Genomic DNA, 20,863 nt, shown 5'->3' with positions numbered 1-20,863 from the left:
ATAGGCTCCAGTTTCATCCACCTCATTAGAACTGATTCAAATGTATTCTTTTTAATGGCTGAGTAATACTCCATTGTGTATATATACCACAGCTTTCTTATCCATTCATCTGCTGATGGACATCTAGGTTGCTTCCATGTCTTGGCTATTATAAACAGTGCTGCGATGAACATTGGGGTACACGTGTCTCTTTCCCTTCTGGTTTCCTCAGTGTGTATGCCCAACAGTGGGATTGCTGGATCATAAGGCAGTTCTATTTCCAGTTTTTTAAGGAATCTCCACACTGTTCTCCATAGTGGCTATACTAGTTTGCATTCCCACCAACAGTGTAAGAGGGTTCCCTTTTCTCCACACCCTCTCCAGCATTTATTACTTGTAGACTTTTGGATCGCAGCCATTCTGACTGGTGTGAAATGGTACCTTATTGTGGTTTTGATTTGCATTTCTCTGATAATGAGTGATGTTGAGCATCTTTTCATGTGTTTGTTAGCCATCTGTATGTCTTCTTTGGAGAAATGTCTATTTAGTTCTTTGGCCCATTTTTTGATTGGGTCATTTATTTTTCTGGAGTTGAGCTGTAGGAGTTGCTTCTGCACATCAAAGGAAACTATTAGCAAGGTGAAAAGACAGCCTTCAGAATGGGAGAAGATAATAGCAAATGAAGCAACTGACAAACAACTAATCTCGAGAATATACAAGATTTGTATTCTACTTATAGACTTTCATTGGGTTATTTAAAAGTTCTGTTTTTGCTTTGATAAATATATTTGGTCATTGAAAAAGCCACATAAAATATCTAAAATGTATTTTGAAACATAAAATGTTAGACAAGTTTTGTAAAAATTATTAATTTTAACTTTTAAAAATAAAATGGATACATAATAAATAGTTGACTTCCCAGGAGGCTCAGTGGTAAGAATCTGCCTGCCAATGCAGGAGACACAAGAGACATAAGTTTGATTCCTAGGTTGGGAAGATCCCCTAGAGAAGGAAATGGCAACACTCCAGTATTCTTCCGTGAAAAAAAATCGCATGGACAGAGGAGACTGGTGGGCTACAGTCCATGGGGTTGCAAAGAGTCTGATATGACTGAGTGGGCACACAATGAATAGTCATTTCTCTTTTATATGATTTATATTGATATACTTCATGTGGTTTACACTGGTAGAGTTACATTGATTTAATAAAACTCTTAGAGAAGTATGTCTTACTACAAAAAATAAGTTTTTTACATCTAAAATTCAATCCTTTTATCATAACATATACTTCTTTAAAAATTTTTTTAACTAGCAGACTTTTTAAAGAGCAACTTTAGATTCACAGAAAAATAGAGTGCAAAATACAGAATTCCCATATACCCCCATCCTCCCCTCCCACCACATAATGTATACTTTTCAAACTTGTTAATATTAGCTAATAAGTTGTGTGAGTCTAATAATATTTTAAGAAACAAATCTTTTCACTCTCAAGAATGTTCCTATATTACTGAATTTTAGGTTTCAAATATTCTTTATTTTTGATGAGCTAACTCAGGAATAGGCATAGCCTTTCTAAACCTCTTAGATTAAGAAGGCAAATGCATTTTCTAATAAAGTTAGTTAAGTTACATTTCCTAGAGTATTTGGAGGTGGCCAGACTATTTAAACAGTCAGTCAGTCATTATTTTAAAGGCATGTGCTTCACAGAGTAAATAACAGTTTTTATAATTTACCTCTTCAGTTGCTGTATGGTTTTAGATGGTTGCAGCCTTTGTTGGTGTAAGGATTTTATTTACTTTAGAGTTTCATTTTTATCTGAAAAGTAAATGATAAATAGTAGTCAATTTACAGTAGTCAATTTTTATCCTTTATGTGGTAATGTTTAACTTTTGCTGAACCTTATATTGTTTATTGGGAAGCTATTAGTTTAAAAAGTGTTGTGGTAAAATTTTATTTTTGTTTTATTAGATCAGATTTGAAATGGGCATTCTTAACTGACATGAAACATAAGAGTTTATTTTATTTCTACCTTATTGGCTTAGATTTGTTGATTCTTTTTTTTTTTTTACATAGTCACCTTTCTTTTGTTTGTTTTTTACTCACTGGTTTCTATTTATCATGTAGAAAAAGTATGTATAAACTAATATTCAAGTATACAGACTGGAGCCTTGATTGTAACACTATTTCGACGTCAGCATCTGAGTAGTAGATTACAAGTACTAGCAAGGTCTTGTAAAAATATACTTTTACATATGAGCTCCAAGAATAACTTACCTTCAAGATAGTCATCTGCTTTTTTTCCCCCTTCTCAGTGTGTTGGTGAAAATATTTTGCACACAGTAAATGAGAATAGACATTTTAGAAATTCTTTTTTAAGATGGTTTCCTTTTTGACTTAAAATAATCTTACATTGTTAAGACACTGTGCTTATGAGTTGTAGGTTCATACAAAGTAACAGGCTTTTATTTTATTAATATAGCTTCAAATTCCTTTTATGTAATTTTAATGAGATATAGCCAGAGGATAGCAAATGTCCTAGTTACATGTTTATTATTGCTTTATTTCTAGGGTTTACAGATTGGTACTCGAGAATTGGAAGAGATGGGAGCAAAATTTTGTGTTGGTCTATTGCGTTTGAAAAGACTGACATCCCCATTGGAATATAATCTGCCTTCCAGCCTGCTTGACTTTGAGAATGACTTGATTGAATCTAGCTGCAAAGTAACTAGGTAAGACACACTTGTTGTATTCTTTTGTTATCTGGTAGTATACTGTTAGACTTCATAGTTAAGTAAGAGGAAAGGCACAGAGATTTTAACAGTCAAGCATTTTTAGAATTTATATAAATAAGTTTGCACATCTAATGTATGTTCCAAAATGTGATAATATTCTTGATTCTTTTAACATTGGTATTTGGATAAAATTTTAGTAAATTACCCTTATATTTGAAATGCTATTTTAGTAATCTTAATGATTTACTTTTAACTCATAAGTAAGCATGTATCAGATAATATATAAATTAAGAACACTTGGAGCCAAAATTCATACTTCAAAAGAAGTTTTATTATCTTGATAATCCATACACATCAAATGGCTTTCCAATATCTTCTGGTTACATCTACTAGAAACAGCTAATTTAGTATCACTCTGAAAATTTAACTACATGTGACAAGTATTTTTCTAAGTAGGTAATCTTTTGCTCCTAAAATTCAATGTATGTAAATTTTGATCAGATACAGGCTCAGACATAATTTGATATCCTATTTCTTAATCATAATACTAGAGTTTAGCATTTTATAGTTTGGTACATATAGTTGGAAATAGTCCCATTTTATAGAATCTTCATGGTTTTTGTTAGTAGACACTGACATCAGATTTGTCAATTTATTGCCAGGCTCTGTTGTATGTATCAACTTAACAGTTTTAAGTGTAGTAAAACATTAATTAGAACTCTATTTTCATATAATGTGATAACTGAGATAGTGATTACCTGCATTCTCTACACTTCAAAACACTTGGTAAACAATAATGGAAATAATTATAGATATATTTATTTATTAAATAAATATGCATAAAGTTGTTCTCATTGATGTTTAGAAGCTTCCTTTTCCTTTATTTTATGTACTTTTGATTTCTGTTCCTAGTGTTTCATTGTTGGTGTTACCTCTTTATGGAGGTAAAAGTTCACAAATAAAATTGTAAGATATTTAAAGTATACAATGTGATGATTTGGTGTATATATGTATACACTGTGAAAGGATTTCCCCCATTGAGTTATTAACATGTCCATATATCACATTACATATTTACTTTTGTGTATGTGTGTTGGGAAATATTTTTCAGTTCTGCTCTCATAGCAAATTTCAATTACATAATTCAGCATTCTCTAGTGTCATTTCAGTTCAGTCACTCAGTCGTGTCTGACTCTTTGCAACCCCATGAATCGCAGCACGCCAGGCCTCCCTGTCCATCACCAACTCCTGGAGTTCACTCAAACTCACGTCCATCGAGTCGGTGATGCCATCCAGCCATCTTATCCTCTGTTGTCCCCTTCTCCTCCTGCCCCCAATCCTTCCCAGCATCAGAGTCTTTTCCAATGAGTCAGCTCTTTGCATGAGGTGGCCAAAGTACTGGAATTTCAGCTTTAGCATCATTCCTTCCAAAGAACACCCAGAACTGATCTCCTTTAGAATGGACTGGTTGGATCTCCTTGCAGTCCAAGGGACTCTCAAGAGTCTTCTCCAACATCACAGTTCAAAAGCATCAATTCTTCGGCACTCAGCTTTCTTCACAGTCCAACTCTCACATCCATACATGACCACTGGAAAAACCATAGCCTTGACTAGACGGACCTTTGTTGTATAGTCACCATGTTATTCATTACTTCCTCAGACCTTATTTATCTCAACAACTGAAAGTTTGTATTATTTTCACCTCTCCCTGTTGCCTCCTCTGCCGGCCTCCTACCCCTCGGCAACCGCTTTGCTACTCTCTGTTTCTATGAGTTGTTTCATTTTTTTTTTTTTTTTTTCACATTTCACATGTAAATGACACCAAGCAGTATTTCTCTTTGTTTGGCTTATTTCACTTAACATAATGCCCTCCAGTTTCATCCATGTTGTAGCAAATGAAAGGATTTCCTTTTTTTAAAGGCTGAATAATATTCCATTGTATCAGTTCAGTTCAATTGCACAGTCATGTCCAAGTCTTTGCAACCTAATGGACTGCAGCATGCCAGGCTTCTCTGTCCATCACCAGGTCCCAGAGCTTGCTCAAACTCACATCCATTGAGTCAGTGATGCCAACCAACCATCTCATCCTCTATTGTCCCCTTCTCCTCCTGCCTTCAGTCTTTCCCAGCATCGGGGAGTTAGTTCTTTACATCAGGTAGCCAAACTATTGGAGCTTCAGCTTCAGCATCAGTCCTTTCAGTGAATATTCAGGACCGATTTCCTTTAGGATGGACTAGTCCAAGGGACTGTCAAAAGTCTTCTCCAACACCACAGTTCAAAAGCAACAATTCTTCAGCGCTCAGCCTTCTTTATGGTCCAACTCTCATATCCATACATGACTTCTGGTAAAACCATAGCTTTGATTAGACAGACCTTTGTTGGCAAAGTATTATCTCTGCTTTTTAATATGCTGCCTAGGTTTGTCATAGCTTTTATTAGTATCTATCTGCATTTTCCTTATCCATTCATCTGTCGATGGTCAGATAGTTTTCATACTTTGACTATGTGAATAATACTGCTTTGAACATAAGAGTACACTGTCTTAATGGTTTTTAGTGTACAGATCTTCCACTTTATTGGTTAATTTATTACTAACGTTTTTGATGTTATAGTAAGTGAAATTGTTTTCTTGATTTCTGTTCCTGATGTTTCATTGTTTAGTGTATAGAAATGCAGCTGGTGGTATTTTTACAGATGCTATATTTGTCTATTACAAATAGAGAAAATTTGCTTTTTCCTTTCTTATTTGAGTGACTTTTATTTCTTTTCTTCTCTAATTGCTTAAGCCAGTACTGTGGTGAGAGTGGGCATCCTTGCTTTGTTCCTTATCTTAGAAGAAAAACTTGTAGTATTTCATGGTTAGCTGTGGGCTTGTTGTATATAGCTTTTATTATGCAAGAGTGCATTTTCTCTTTACCTGGTTTGTTGAGAGTTGAATGAATGGATGATGAATTTTGTCAAATGCTTTTCTGCATCTGTTGAGATGATTATATGATTTTTAGCCTTCGTTTTGTTAATGTGGTAAATCACATTGATTGATTTGCATATGTTGAACAAGGGTGCAAGATGATCAAGATTTATGTATGAGTCTTTTAATGTATTATTGAATTTGATTTCCTAATACATTTTATTGGGGACTTTTGCTTCTAAGTTCATCAGGAATATTGACCTATAGTTTTCTTTTTTTAAAAGTTCTTTCTGTGACTTTGGTATTGAGGATAATGCTGACCTTATAAAATGAATTTGGAATTGTTCCCTCCTCTTTTAATTTGGGAAAAGTTTGAAAATAATTGCTATTATTTAGTCTTTAAATGGTTGGTAGAATTCACTGAAGCCATCTGGTCCTGGGATTTTCTTTCTTGGGAGGTTTTTGAGTATTGATGCAGTCTCCTCACTCATAATTGCTCTGTTCAGATCTTCTATTTATTTCTCATGATTCAGTCTTGGTAGCTTGTATCTTTCTAGGAATTTTTTCCATTTGTTCTTAGTTGTCCAATTTGCTGGTGTATAATTGTTCATAGTAGTCTCTTATCCTTTGTATTTTTTTATGTATCTTTTGGGATGTCTCTTTCATTTATAATTTCTCCATTTTTTTTAGAAAGTCTTAACAGTTTATCTATTCTTTTTTTAAAAAAATTAACTCTAAATTTCATGGATATTTTTAGTCTCCATTTTATTTATGTCTGTCTGATTTTTTTTATTTTCTACCTTCTGCTAACTCTAGGCTTATTTATTCTTATTTTTCTAGTTCCCTCAGTTGTAAAATTGGGTTGTTTATTTGAGATTTCTTTTTTCTTCATGTAGACCTTTATTGTTATAAACTTCCCTTTTAGAATTGATTTTGCTGCATGTTGTCAGTTTTGGTATGTTCTATTTCCATTTTCACTTCTCGCAAGATATTTTTTGATTTCTCTTTTACTCATTGGTTGTTCAGGAACATATTGTGTAATCTCCACATATTTGTGAATTTTCCAGTTTTCCTAATTGATTTCTACTTTCCTTTTCTGGCCACACTGTACAACTTGTAGGATCTTATTTCCCAAACCAGCAATTGAACCCAGGCCCTCAGTACTGAGAGTACGGAGTCCTAACCACTGGACTGCCAGGGAATTCCCAATTGATTTTGAGTTTTGTGTTGTTGTGCTTGGGCTTAATATGATTTTGATCTTCTTAACTTAATTAAGACTTGTTTGTGGGCTAAGATATGATTTATCCTGCATAATTTTGCCTGAGAAGAATATGCTTTTTTTTTTTTTTTCTGTTGGAAAGCATGTGCTATATATCTTGTCAGGTCTGTCTGACCTAAAATGTAGTAGAATTCCATATATATAACTTGGGAGAAATAGACAAATTCTTAGAAAAGTATAACCTTCCAAAACGGAACCAGAAAGAAATAGAAAATTTGAACAGACCAATCACAAGCACAGAAATAAAAACTGTAATAAAAAATCTTCCAACTCACAAAAGCCCAGGACCAGATGGCTTCATGGGTGAATTCTACCAAAAATTTAGAGAAGCGCTACCACCTATACTACTTAAACTCTTCAAAAAAACTGCAGAGGAAGGAAAACTCCCCAAATCATTCTACAAGGCCACCACCATCACCCTTCTACCAAAACTAGACAAAGGTGCCACAAAAAAGAAAACTACAGGCCAATATCACTGATGAACATAGATACAAAAATCCTCAACAAAATACTAGCAGACAGAATCCAACACCATATTAAAAAGATCATACATTGTGATCAAGTGTGCTTTATTCCAGGGATGCAAGGATTCTTTAATATCTTCAAATCAATCAGTATGATACACCAAATTAACAAATTGAAAGATAGAAGCACATAATGGATTAAAGACCTAACTGTAAAACAGAAACTATAAAACTTTAAGAGGAAAAACGTAGGCAGAACACTCTCTGACATAAATCACAGCGAGATTCTCTATGACCTACCTCCTACAATAATGGAAATAAAAACAAAACTAAACAAATGGGACCTAATTAAATTTAAAAGCTTTTGCACAATGAAGGAAACCATAAGCAAGGTGAAAGACAGCCCTCGGAATGGGAGAAAATAATAACAAATGAAAAAACTGACAAATTAATTTGCCAAATATACAAACAGCTCATGCAGCTCAATACCAGAACCTGGAATGTCAGGTCCATGAATCAAGGCAAATTGGAAGTGGTCAAACAAGAGATGGCAAGAGTGAATGTCGACATTCTAGGAATCAGCAAACTGAAATAGACTGGAATGGGTGATTTAACTCAGATGACCATTATATCTACTACTGCAGGCAGGAATCCCTCAGAAGAAATGAAGTGGCCATCATGGTCAACAAAAGAGTCCAAAATGCAGTACTTGGATGCAATCTCAAAAACGACAGAATGATCTCTGTTTGTTTCCAAGGCAAACCATTCAATATCACAGTAATCCAAGTCTATGCCCCAACCAGTAACGCTGAAGAAGCTGAAGTTGAACGGTTCTATGAAGACCTACAAGACCTTTTAGAACTAACACCCAAAAAAGATGTCCTTTTCATTATAGGGGACTGGAATGCAAAAGTAGGAAGTCAAGAAACACCTGGAGTAACAGGCAAATTTGGCCTTGGAATACGGAATGAAGCAGGGCAAAGACTAATAGAGTTTTGCGAAGAAAATGCACTGGTCATAACAAACACCCTCTTCCAACAACACAAGAGAAGACTCTATACATGGACATCACCAGATGGTCAACACCGAAATCAGATTGATTATATTCTTTGCAGCGAAAGATGGAGAAGCTCTATACAGTCAGCAAAAACAAGACCAGGAGCTGACTGTGGCTCAGACCATGAACTCCTTATTGCCAAATTCAGACTGAAATTGAAGAAAGTAGGGAAAACCACTAGACCATTCAGGTATGACCTAAATCAAATCCCTTATGATTATACAGTGGAAGTGAGAAATAGATTTAAGGGACTAGGTCTGATAGATAGAGTGTCTGATGAACTATGGAATGAGGTTCGTGACATTGTACAGGAGACAGGGATCAAGACTATTCCCATAGAAAAAAATGCAAAAAAGCAAAATGGCTGTCTGGGGAGGCCTTACAAATAGCTGTGAAAAGAAGAGAAGTGAAAAACAAAGGAAAAAAGGAAAGATATAAACATCTGAATGCAGAGTTCCAGAGAATAGCAAGAAGAGATAAGAAAGCCTTCTTCAGCGATCAATGCAAAGAAATAGAGGAAAACAACAGAATGGGAAAGACTAGGGATCTTTTCAAGAAAATCAGAGATACCAAAGGAACATTTCATGCAAAGATGAGCTCGATAAAGGACAGAAAAGGTATGGACCTAACAGAAGCAGAAGATATTAACAAGAGATGGCAAGAATACACAGAAGAACTGTACAAAAAAGATCTTCATGACCCAGATAATCATGATGGTGTGATCACTGACCTAGAGCCAGACATCCTGGAATGTGAAGTCAAGTGGGCCTTAGGAAGCATCACTACGAACAAAGCTAGTGGAGGTGGTGGAATTCCAGTTGAGCTATTCCAAATCCTGAAAGATGATGCTGTGAAAGTGCTGCACTCAATATGCCAGCAAATTTGGAAAACTCAGCAGTGGCCACAGGACTGGAAAAGGTCAGTTTTCATTCCAATCCCAAAGAAAGGCAATGCCAAAGAATGCTCAAACTACCGCACAGTTGCACTCATCTCACATGCTAGTAAAGTAATGCTCAAAATTCTCCAAGCCAGGCTTCAGTAATATGTGAACCGTGAACTTCCTGATGTTCAAGCTGGTTTTAGAAAAGGCAGAGAAACCAGAGATCAAATTGCCAACATCGGCTGGATCATCGAAAAAGCAAGAGAGTTCCAGAAAAACATCTATTTCTGCTTTATTGACTATGCCAAGGCCTTTGACTGTGTGGATCACAATAAACTGTGGAAAATTCTGAAAGAGATGGGAATACCAGACCACCTGATCTGCCTCTTGAGAAATTTGTATGCAGGTCAGGAAGCAATAGTTAGAACTGGACATGGAACAACAGACTGCTTCCAAACAGGAAAAGGAGTTCATCAAGGCTGTATATTGTCACCCTGTTTATTTAACTTCTGTGCAGAGTACATCATGAGAAACACTGGACTGGAAGAAACACAAGCTGGAATCAAGATTGCCGGGAGAAATATCAATCACCTCAGATATGCAGATGACACCACCCTTATGGCAGAAAGTGAAGAGGAACTCAAAAGCCTCTTGATGAAAGTGAAAGTGGAGAGTGAAAAAGTTGACTTAAAGCTCAACATTCAGAAAACGAAGATTATGGCATCTGGTCCCGCCACTTCATGGGAAATAGATGGGGAAATAGTGGAAACAGTGTCAGACTCTATTTTTCTGGGCTCCAAAATCACTACAGATGGTGACAGCAGCCATGAAATTAAAAGACACTTACTCCTTGGAAGGAAAGTTATGACCAACCTAGATAGCGTATTCAAAAGCAGAGACATTACTTTTCCAATAAAGGTCTGTCTAGTCAAGGCTATGGTTTTTACAGTAGTCATGTATGGATATGAGAGTTGGACTGTGAAGAAAGCTGAGCGCCGAAGAATTGATGCTTTTGAACTGTGGTGTTGGAGAAGACTCTTGAGAGTCCCTTGGACTGCAAGGAGATCCAACCGGTCCATTCTAAAGGAGATCAGCCCTGGGTGTTCTTTGGAAGGACTGATGCTGAAGCTGAAACTCCAATACTTTGGCCACCTGATGCGAAGAATTGACTCATTAGAAAAGACCCTGATGCTGAGAAAGATTGAAGGCAGGAGGAGAAGGGGACAACAGAGGATGAGATGGTTTCATGGCATCACTGTCTCAATGGACATGAGTTTGAGTAAACTCCAGGAGTTGGTGATAGACAGAGAGGCCTGGCATGCTTCAGTCCATGGGGTCACAAAGAGTCAGATATGACTGAGCAAGTGATCTGAACTGGAGCCGTTCTGATCCAAAAAGTAGAATAGTCACTAGCTAGGATGAAGGGATGGGAGGTGGGGCAAGTTATTGATTAGGCTCTATGATTAAGAGGGAAGGTTAGTCATGTGAACAGGCTGTGAATGAGGCAAGGACTCCTTGAGCAGGGATGTACTCGGAGCAGGAGTAAAGCCATCTTGAGTGGCCTGACCATACACAGCCACATAGTGTTTTTGAACTTAGCAAAAATTTTTTTAATTTGGCTGCACTGGGTCTTAGTTGCAGCACTTGGAATCTTCATTGCCATTTGTGGGCTTAGTTGCAGCATGCAGGCTGTAGCTTCCTAACCAGTGATCGCACCTGGGCTGCTTGCATTGGGAGTGTAGTGTCTTAAATCTTTGGACCACCAGGGAAGTCCCCAGCAAAAGTGTTTTTACCTGTTAGCTGAACTATTAAACAGTATTTTCAGCGACCCTTTTTTAAAGGATTTGAGAACTGGTAAAACAGTTAATGGGCTTCCCTTGTAGCTCAGTTGGTAAAGAATCTGCCTGCAGTGCAGGAGACCAGGGTTCGATCCCTGGATTGGGAAGATCCCCTGGAGAAGGAAATGACAACCCACTCCTGTATCCTTGCCTGGAAAATCTCATGGACAGAGGAGCCTGGTGGGCTGCAGTTCATGGGGTCGCAAAGAGTCGGGCACGACTGAGCGACTAACACTTACTCTTACTTACTTAAAACAGTTAATAATATTTCTCATTAAGATTTGTGATGGTGGCTAAATTTCAGGATATTAAGCATATGATTTTAAGGTTAAGTATGTTTTAAAACATTATGGGAAAGTAAAGTTGAAAAATACCAAACTCTACACAGTGTTTTATTGTAATTAAAAATACAGCCATGTTTAAAATGGAGCCTATTTACTATCTTATAATCAAATAATGTTTGGATTTTTAATTAAGATGAAATTCACACAGCATAAAATATACCATTTTAAAATGAACAATGTAATGGCATTTGGTATGTTCACAATATTGTACAATCACCTCTGTCTAATACCATTTTTTTTTAAAAAAATCATCTGCCCAGAGGAGATCCTCATACCATTAAGCAGCAGTTCCAGTGGGGTGTGGGTTTGATACCTGGTTGGGGAGCTAAGATTCCACATGCCTCATGGCCAAAAAACCAAAACATAAAACAGAAGCAATATTGGAACAAATGTCATAAAGACTTTAGGAAAAAAAAAAAAAACAGTACACATCAAAAAAAAACTTAAGAAAAAGAATAAAATTATTCTTCTTACATAGATGTCTATTTGAAACTTTAAAATAAGACTGTTAGAACAAGGAAGAGCACATATTCATTTGAAGAGGATTCAGTCTGTCCTCTGACAGGCCATAGTGTAGGGCAGATTGCCGCAGTTTAGTGAGGAACTGAGCTGATTTGATGTAGGTTTGTAAACATATGAAACGTGTAATTCTTCATTCATCCCTGCCCCCTTTATAAGTGTTTCCTTCCAGAGGTCACAGCTGTAGGCCCAGGGTTTCTCACAAGACTGCCCCAAATTCTGTTATTTTTTGTTATATTTGTTTTGCTGCTTTCTGCTTTGCTTTCCAGCTTCTTGCTCTGTGTATTTTAAGAATTTGTCAAATGCCACTAGAGAAAAACCATTGGGTGTCACATCCCTGTAACTCCTTTCTTCCAGGAAATTTGGCAGCCTGGAACTCCAGCTTTTGCCTCCATTCTTTTGAAATTGCTGAAAACTTTGATGACTACTCTACCTCTTGGCTGTGGCTCTTGCTGGGCCTTGGTTTCCTCTGGACTTTGCCTCATGCACCTTTCCTCTTGGTTGATTTTGCTTTGTATATCTTCAGTGTAATAAGTAATAGCTTTGACTATAACTCTGTGCTAAATCTTCTAAACCTTCCTAGCAAATCACTAAACCTACAACCAAGATCATTCTACCCAGCAAGGATCTCATTCAGATTCGACAGAGAAATCAAAAGCTTTACAGACAACCAAAAGTTAAGAGAATTCAGCACCCTCCAAACCAGCTTTACAACAAGTACTACGGGAACTTCTCTAGGCAGGAAACACAGGAGAAAGAAAAGACCTGCAAAAACAAACCCAAAGCAATAAAGTAAATGGTAATAGGATCATAATATCAATATGTGAACCGTTAACTTCCAGATGTTCAAGCTGGTTTTAGAAAAGGCAGAGGAACCAGAGATCAAATTGCCAGCATCTGCTGGATCATGGAAAAAGCAAGAGAGTTCCAGAAAAACATCTCTTTCTGCTTTATTGACTATGCCAAAGCCTTTGACTGTGTGGATCACAATAAACTGTGGAAAATTCTGAGAGATGGGAATACCAGACCACCTGACCTGCCTCTTGAGAAACCTATATGCAGATCAGGAAGCAACAGTTAGAACTGGACATGGAACAACAGACTGGTTCCCAATAGGAAAAGGAGTTCGTCAAGGCTGTATATTGTCACCCTGCTTATTTAACTCTATGCAGAGTACATCATGAGAAACACTGGGCTGGAAGAAGCACAAGGTATAACCTCAGATATGCAAATGACACCACCCTTATGACAGAAAGTGAAGAGGAACTAAAAAGCCTCTTGATGAAAGTGAAAGAGGAGAGTGAAAAAGTTGGCTTAAAGTTGACCATTCAGAAAACGAAGATCATGGCATCTGGTCCCATCACTTCATGGGAAATAGATGGGGAAATAGTGGAAACAGTGTCAGACTTTATTTTTTTGGGCTCCAAATCACTGCAGATGGTGATTGCAGCCATGAAATTAAAAGATGCTTACTCCTTGGAAGAAAAGTTATGACCAACCTAAATAGCATGTTAAAAAGCAGAGACATTAGTTTGCCAACAAAGGTCCATCTAGTCAAGGCTATGGTTTTTCCTGTGGTCATGTATGGATGTGAGAGTTGCACTGTGAAGAAAGCTGAGCGCTGAAGAATTGATGCTTTTGAACTGGGGTGTTGGAGAAGACTCTTGAGAGTCCCTTGGCCTGCAAGGAGATCAACCAGTCCATTTTAAAGATCAGTCCTAGGTGTTCATTGGAAGGACTGATGCTAAAGCTGAAACTCCAATACTTTGGCCACCCCATGCAAAGAGTTGACTCATTGGAAAAGATTCTGATGCTGGGAGTGATTGGGGGCAGGAGGAGAAGGGGAAACAGAGGATGAGATGGCTGGATGGCATCACCGACTCAATGGACGTGAGTCTGAGTGAGCTCCGGGAGTTGGTAATGGACAGGGAGGCCTGGCGTGCTGCAATTTGCGGGGTTGCAAAGAGTCGGACATGACTGAGTGACTGAACTGAACTGAACTGAATGTTATTTGGGAAGAATAAAGAGCTATAGATGCAAAAAAAAAAAAATTACTTTAAATGTATATGGATTAAATGTTCCAAACAAAAGACACAGACTGGCTGAATGGATACAAAAGCAAGATCCGTATATACGCTATGTACAAGAGACTCACTTCAGACCTAGGGAAACAATACAGACTGAAAGTGAGGAGCTAGAAAAAAATATTCCATGCAAATGGATATCCAAAGAAAGCTGGAGTAGTAGTACTCATCCCAGATAAAATAGACTTTAGAATAAAGACTGTTGTGTAGGAAGAACAGTAATTATTGATCAAGGAATCAATCCAAGAAGATATAACAATTATAAACATATTTACACCCAACAAAGGAGCACCTCAATATACAAGGCAAATGCTAACAGTTATAAAAGGGAAAATCAACAGTACACAAATAATACTGGGGGACATCACCAGATGGTCAACACCGAAATCAGATTGATTATATTCTTTGCAGCGAAAGATGGAGAAGCTCTATACAGTCAGCAAAAACAAGACCAGGAGCTGACGGTGGCTCAGACCATGAAGTCCTTATTGCCAAATTCAGACTTAAACTGAAGAAAGTAGGGAAAACCACTAGACCATTCAGGTATGACCTAAATCAAATCCCTTATGATTATACAGTGGAAGTGAGGAATAGATTTAAGGGCTTAGATCTGACAGATAGAGTGCCTGATGAACTATGGAATGAGGTTCGTGACATTGTACAGGAGACAGGGATCAAGACCATCCCCATGGAAAAGAAATGCAAAAAGGCAAAATGGCTGTCTGGGGAGGCCTTACAAATAGCTGTGAAAAGAAGAGAAGCAGAAGGCAAAGGAGAAAAGGAAAGATATAAGCATCTGAATGCAGAGTTCCAAAGACTAGCAAGAAGAGATAAGAAAGCCTTCTTCAGTGATCAATGCAAAGAAATAGAGGAAAACAACAGAATGGGAAAGACTAGAGATCTCATCAAGAAAAACAGAGATACCAAAGGAACATTTTCATGCAAAGATGGGCTCGATAAAGGACAGAAATGGTATGGACCTAACAGAAGCAGAAGATATTAAGAAGAGATGGCAAGAATACACAGAAGAACTGTACAAAAAAGATCTTCATGACCCAGATAATCATGATGGTGTGATCACTGACCTAGAGCCAGACATCCTGGAATGTGAAGTCATGTGGGCCTTAGGAAGCATCACTACGAACAAAGCTAATGGAGGTGATAGAATTCCAGTTGAGCTATTCCAAATCCTGAAAGATGATGCTGTGAAAGTGCTGCACTCAATATGCCAGCAAATTTGGAAAACTCAGCAGTGGCCACAGGACTGGAAAAGGTCAGTTTTCATTCCAATCCCAAAGAAAGGCAATGCCAAAGAATGCTCAAACTACCACACAATTGCACTCATCTCACATGCTAGTAAAGTAACGCTCAAAATTCTCCAAGCCAGGCTTCAGCAATATGTGAACCGCGAACTTCCTGATGTTCAAGCTGGTTTTAGAAAAGGCAGAGGAACCAGAGATCAAATTGCCAACATCTGCTGGATCATGGAAAAAGCAAGAGAGTTCCAAAAAAACATATATTTCTGTTTTATTGACTATGCCAAAGCCTTTGACTGTGTGGATCACAATAAACTGTGGAAAATTCTGAAAGAGATGGGAATACCAGACCACTTGACCTGCCTCTTGAGAAATCTGTATGCAGATCAGGAAGCAATAGTTAAAACTGGACATGGAACAACAGACTGGTTCCAAATAGGAAAAGGAGTATGTCAAGGCTGTATATTGTCACCCTGCTTATTTAACTTATATGCAGAGTACATCATGAGAAACGCTGGACTGGAAGAAGCACAAGCTGGAATCAAGATTGCTGGGAGAAATATCAATCACCTCAGATATGCAGATGACACCACCCTTATGGCAGAAAGTGAAGAGGAACGAAAAAGCCTCTTGATGAAAGTGAAAGTGGAGAGAGAAAAAGTTGGCTTAAAGCTCAACATTCAGAAAACCAAGATCATGGCATCTGGTCCCATCACTTCATGGGAAATAGATGGGGAAACAGTGGAAACAGTGTCAGACTTTTATTTTTCTGGGCTCCAAAATCACTGCAGATGGTGACTGCGATGAAATTAAAAGATGCTTACTCCTTGGAAGGAAACTTATGACCAACCTAGATAGCATATTCAAAAGCCGAGACATAACTTTGCCAACAAAGGTTCGTCTAGTCAAGGCTATGGTTTTTCCTGTGGTCATGTATGGATATGAGAGTTGGACTGTGAAGAAGGCTGAGTCCTGAAGAACTGATGCATTTGAACTGTGGTGTTGGAGAAGACTCTGGAGAGTCCCTTGGACTGCAAGGAGATCCAACCAGTCCATTCTGAAGGAGATCAGCCCTGGGATTTCTTTGGAAGGAATGATGCTAAAGCTGAAACTCCAGTACTTTGGCCACCTCATGGGAAGAGTTGACTCATTGGAAAAGACCCTGATGCTGGGAGGGATTGGGGGCAGGAGGAGAAGGGGACGACAGAGGATGAGATGGCTGGATGGCATCACTGACTCGATGGATGTGAGTCTCAGTGAACTCCGGGAGTTGGTAACGGACAGGGAGGCCTGGCGTGCAGCAATTCATGGGGTTGCAAAGAGTCGGACACGACTGAGCGACTGATCTGATCTGATCTGATAACACTTAAATCACACCAATGGACACATCATCCAAACAGAAAATTAATAAGGAAACATAAGCCTTAAATAACACATATCAGATGGACCTAATTGATAGCTACAGGATATTCCATTCAAAAGCAGCAAAATATACGTTTTTCCTCTAGTGCACATGGAACGTTCTTAAGGATAGATTACATCTCGGGTCACAAATCAAGCTTTGGTAAATTTAAGAAAATTCAAATCATATCAAGCTTTTTTTTTTTTTTTTTTTTTACCACAATGCTATGAAATTAAGTATCAGTTACAGGTGGGAAACTGTAAAAAAAGAAAAAATGCAAACACATAGAGGCTAAACAATACGCTTCTAAATAACCGAGAGGTCACTGAAGAGGTCAAAGAGGAAATGAAAAAACACCTAGAAACAGATGACAAAAACACAACCCAAAGCCTATGGGATGCAGCAAAAAAGTGCTAAGTGAGAAGTTTAAAGTAATACAAGCTTACCTCAAGAAACAAGAAAATCATCAAATAAACAGCCTATCCTTACACCTAAAGCAACTAGAAAAAGAACAAAAAACACACAAAATCAGTAGAAGGAAATAAATCCTAAAGGTCAGCAGAAATAAGTGAAAAAGAAATGAAGAAAACAGTAGCAAAGATCAATAAAACTAAAAGCTGGTTCTTTGAGAAGATGAACAAACTTGACAAACCATTAGCCAGATTCATCAGGAAAAAAAGAGAATACTCAAGTCAATAACATTAGAAATGAAAAAGGAGAAGTTACAACTGACACCACAGAAATACAAAGCATCATAAGAGGCTACTACAAGCAACTATATGCCAATAAAATGGACAGCCTGAAAGAAATGAACAGATTCTTAGAAAAGTACAACCTTCCAAGACTGAACCAGGAAGACATATATGAACAGACTAATCACAAGCACTGAAGACAAAATATGAACAGACCAATCGTAAGCTCTGAAATAAAAACGGTGATAAAAAATCTTCCAGCAAACAAAAGCCCAAGGCCAGAGAAGCACTAACACCTACCTGCTCAAACTCTTCAAAAAAATTGCAGAGAGCGAAAAACACCCTGAAAATTTGAAGCACCATGGTCAAAATAGAATGAATCATAGGTTTTTGAAAGTAAAAGAATAATTGTCATTTTAAAGGCAAATAATTAATTCAACTTTTTTCCCTAAAATCCTAACAGAGTGATGATATTTTAGTTGTGTAACAATGAAATTGTTCTTATGAACGTTAGATGTGCTGTAAAGTCTTCTATAATCCTCCAAACCACTCAGCCTGATTTATCAGTACTATTGTGTCATGGTGCAAGCTCTGAACGTTTAAGAGGAAGTTTACTATACAAGATCAAGTTGATTTTGCAATATATTTTTCTCTTTCCTTTAATAAGCAATATTAAAACAATTCTAGGAAAAATGATACTCTCATCAGATGAGGTTTGCCTTCTCATAAAATTAGAACCATATAATCCATTAACTTGTCTTTTCCATTTAAACTTCATATATTTGAGCTGAATTTAGTATTCAATTGCAGGAATTCTTTCATTTTCGGTGCCTAATAACATCAGCTTCTCTGCTCATTTGAAAATATTATTGTTCCCTTTTTATTGTCTGATTTTATAGCTTTTAATTGCATCAGCAATACAAAATTCTTTTTTGGAAATAGATAGGTAAAACAAACATACATGTATATGAAATTTAGATCGTTTTGGTCACAAAAGGGGGATATTGAGATGTTTCTGTAATGTTTCTTTGATTCTGTGTGTGTGTGTGTGTGTGTGTATGTGTGCGTGCGTGCGTGTGTGTGTGTGTGCATGCACATGCGTAAAGTCTCCCAAATGGGGAGAAATCAGAATATGTGATTTTTTTGAAGAGGAAAGAATATGTTACCTAGTGGAAGGGTTGCCTTAATCCCAAACAGCCTACCTAATGAAATATTTAGAAGCACTTAGCGCTTTTAAGCAAATATCTTCTTCTGTGTCCCAAGGGAAAGTAAGTAATCTGGGTATGAAATGTTCCCTTGTTTTTATTTTTATTCTTGACCAGTGGAGACTATGAGGATGGGTATATGGGCTGTTCTTTTGGCAAATGATTGTAGACTTAGAATAAGTGGTTTCAGGGTATTACTGGAGGAACCAATTAGATACCACAGTTTCTTATAAAGCTTCTTGAAATTATCTTTAACTTGATTTATAGTGATCAAAATAAACTCCTAAGCCTACAAATTGATGAAATCCTTCCAAGAAGTAACCTACTGAGAGAGTCCATTTTTTTTAAGCTATCTAATTGTAGAATATATATTGATACTCTTGTCAGATAATTAAAAGTTAGTGTTTCACCCTATATTATCATTGCAATTATTTTCAGCTATTACAAATGTCTTAATTTGTTCATTTGGATAACATTTTAAAAATTAACCCAAATCACTACTTGTATTATACTGAAATGAAAGTTAATCCAGTATAGTCAAATAATCTTATTTTAAAGCCTTGTAACCTAACTAAGTCTTGTGTGTTCTGTATGCTTTGGCCACAGCCCCACCACTTATGTTTTGGATGAAGATGAACCTCGATTCCTTGAAGAAGTTGATTACAGTGCAGAAAGTAATGATGACTTAGATATTGAATTGGCTGAAAACACAGGAGACTATGAACCTTCTGCCCAAGAAGAAGCACTCTCTGACTCTGAATCAAGAACATACCTATCTTGAACCCTTTGCCATCACTTATTAATTGCGAAGAAGAAATGAAATATCTTGGTTTTTGTTACATAGGAAATTTGAGAGAAATGACTTTATAGAAAGCTGACTCAGAAAAGACGGAAAGCATCTTGGACCTGTTTGGTTTCAAGACAATAAATATGTTATTAATTCATGATAAAATTGGCACTTGTTTTATTTTAGATACTCAATGCACTTTACATAGCATTGAAGTATCAAATATTGGATTTACTTTTTAAAAAAAACCCTGAGTGTCACTGCATGAGTTTTTAATCTTATGGTTATATATCCTGCATCAAATGGATAATTTTGAAGTGCGTGAGAATATAAAGTCTAAATTGAGAGTTGTTGAGTATTCTCAGAGTTGTTGAGAATCCTGAGTTACTGAAAACTAATATATATGTACATGGATTCCTATAGATGTGTCTGTGTAAGGATGGGTAGATATTGAAGATAAGACTGTTCTTCACAATCATGTTAACTGTTGAGTTGTGACTGAAATCATCCAGAGTTTGCCTTGAAACCATTACATTCTACATTTACCAAATTAAACAAATAAAGACTATATTAAATGTTGCATTCATTTTGTCATCCTTTTTAACCAGTTCAGATTATTTGGTCTATGGACTCTTTGGGGAAATATTATAATAATCTGACATTTGAATACATTGATAAAAACTTCTGAAAAAAATGCTTATAGCGTTGTTTATATAGTAGAGGCATACCTATCGTAAAAAATATATTTGAACAGCTCTTTCCTCTTAAAATTGTGTCCCATGGGTGCACCTAAAGTCTGCTGCTACAGACTATTAAAAAGCTTTAAAAACGTAGTGAGGGTATGAGCCAGTGTTAAATGTATATGAAGCTTACGCTGCATCTCCTGAGCTGTACAGTTATTAAGTGTACTGACGTGAATTCATTTAGGGCACGCTGACACTGTAATTGAGTCCTAGGAAAGGCAGTGAATTTCAGCCTTTTCTTATAGTGACATCTTCCCAAGTTTAAGCTGTCCTGCTTCAGGAATGACCGTCTTTACTTATGAAGCAAAATAAAACAAGTCCAATGACATTGGATAAATGCTCTAAGAACTAAGTTTCTGTTGTAGCAAAACAAATCCAGAAAGATAATGTATGAACAGACTTGCCAGGGCTTGGGTGCTTCAGTTTTGGCATGTTATCTTCACATATTCTGGAGAATTTTTCAAAATCTTTCTTTAGAGACCTGTAATAATGAAAAAGAAATTATAAAAGTGTTTCAGATTTTTGCACTTTCCATATCAACGATTTTCATTGTCTTATTTGAGACCTTTCACCCACAGTATGGCTTCTTCTTGGCACCAGAGGAACCATGTTTAAAAGCATAGCAAGGGGCCATAATATTGAGGTCTTATCTCTAAATAGCCTAATTCTTACTAATCTCAGAAAGTAAAGACTAA

At 36.9% G+C, this 20,863-nt stretch overlaps 1 protein-coding gene across 6 annotated transcripts in view; it reads left to right on the top strand.

The window, feature by feature from the left end:
- The window catches only part of AGTPBP1 (ATP/GTP binding carboxypeptidase 1), a 194,384-nt gene extending 174,377 nt beyond the window's left edge, over nucleotides 1-20,007 (top strand). For all 6 annotated transcript variants that reach the window (XM_025281964.2, XM_025281965.2, XM_025281962.2 and 3 more), the window contains 2 exons: nucleotides 2,547-2,707; nucleotides 19,245-20,007. In XM_025281964.2, the coding sequence (XP_025137749.1) occupies nucleotides 2,547-2,707; nucleotides 19,245-19,419 (336 nt within the window). In that variant the 3' untranslated portion in view covers nucleotides 19,420-20,007. The remainder of the gene's footprint in view (nucleotides 1-2,546; nucleotides 2,708-19,244) is intronic.
- Nucleotides 20,008-20,863: the final 856 nt, after the last annotated feature.

The sequence above is a fragment of the Bubalus bubalis genome, chromosome 3 (assembly GCF_019923935.1).
Source record: "Bubalus bubalis isolate 160015118507 breed Murrah chromosome 3, NDDB_SH_1, whole genome shotgun sequence".
Lineage (NCBI taxonomy): Eukaryota > Metazoa > Chordata > Mammalia > Artiodactyla > Bovidae > Bubalus > Bubalus bubalis.
The sequence above is the reverse complement of the archived record's forward strand: the minus strand, read 5'-3'. Positions and strand labels throughout refer to the sequence as shown.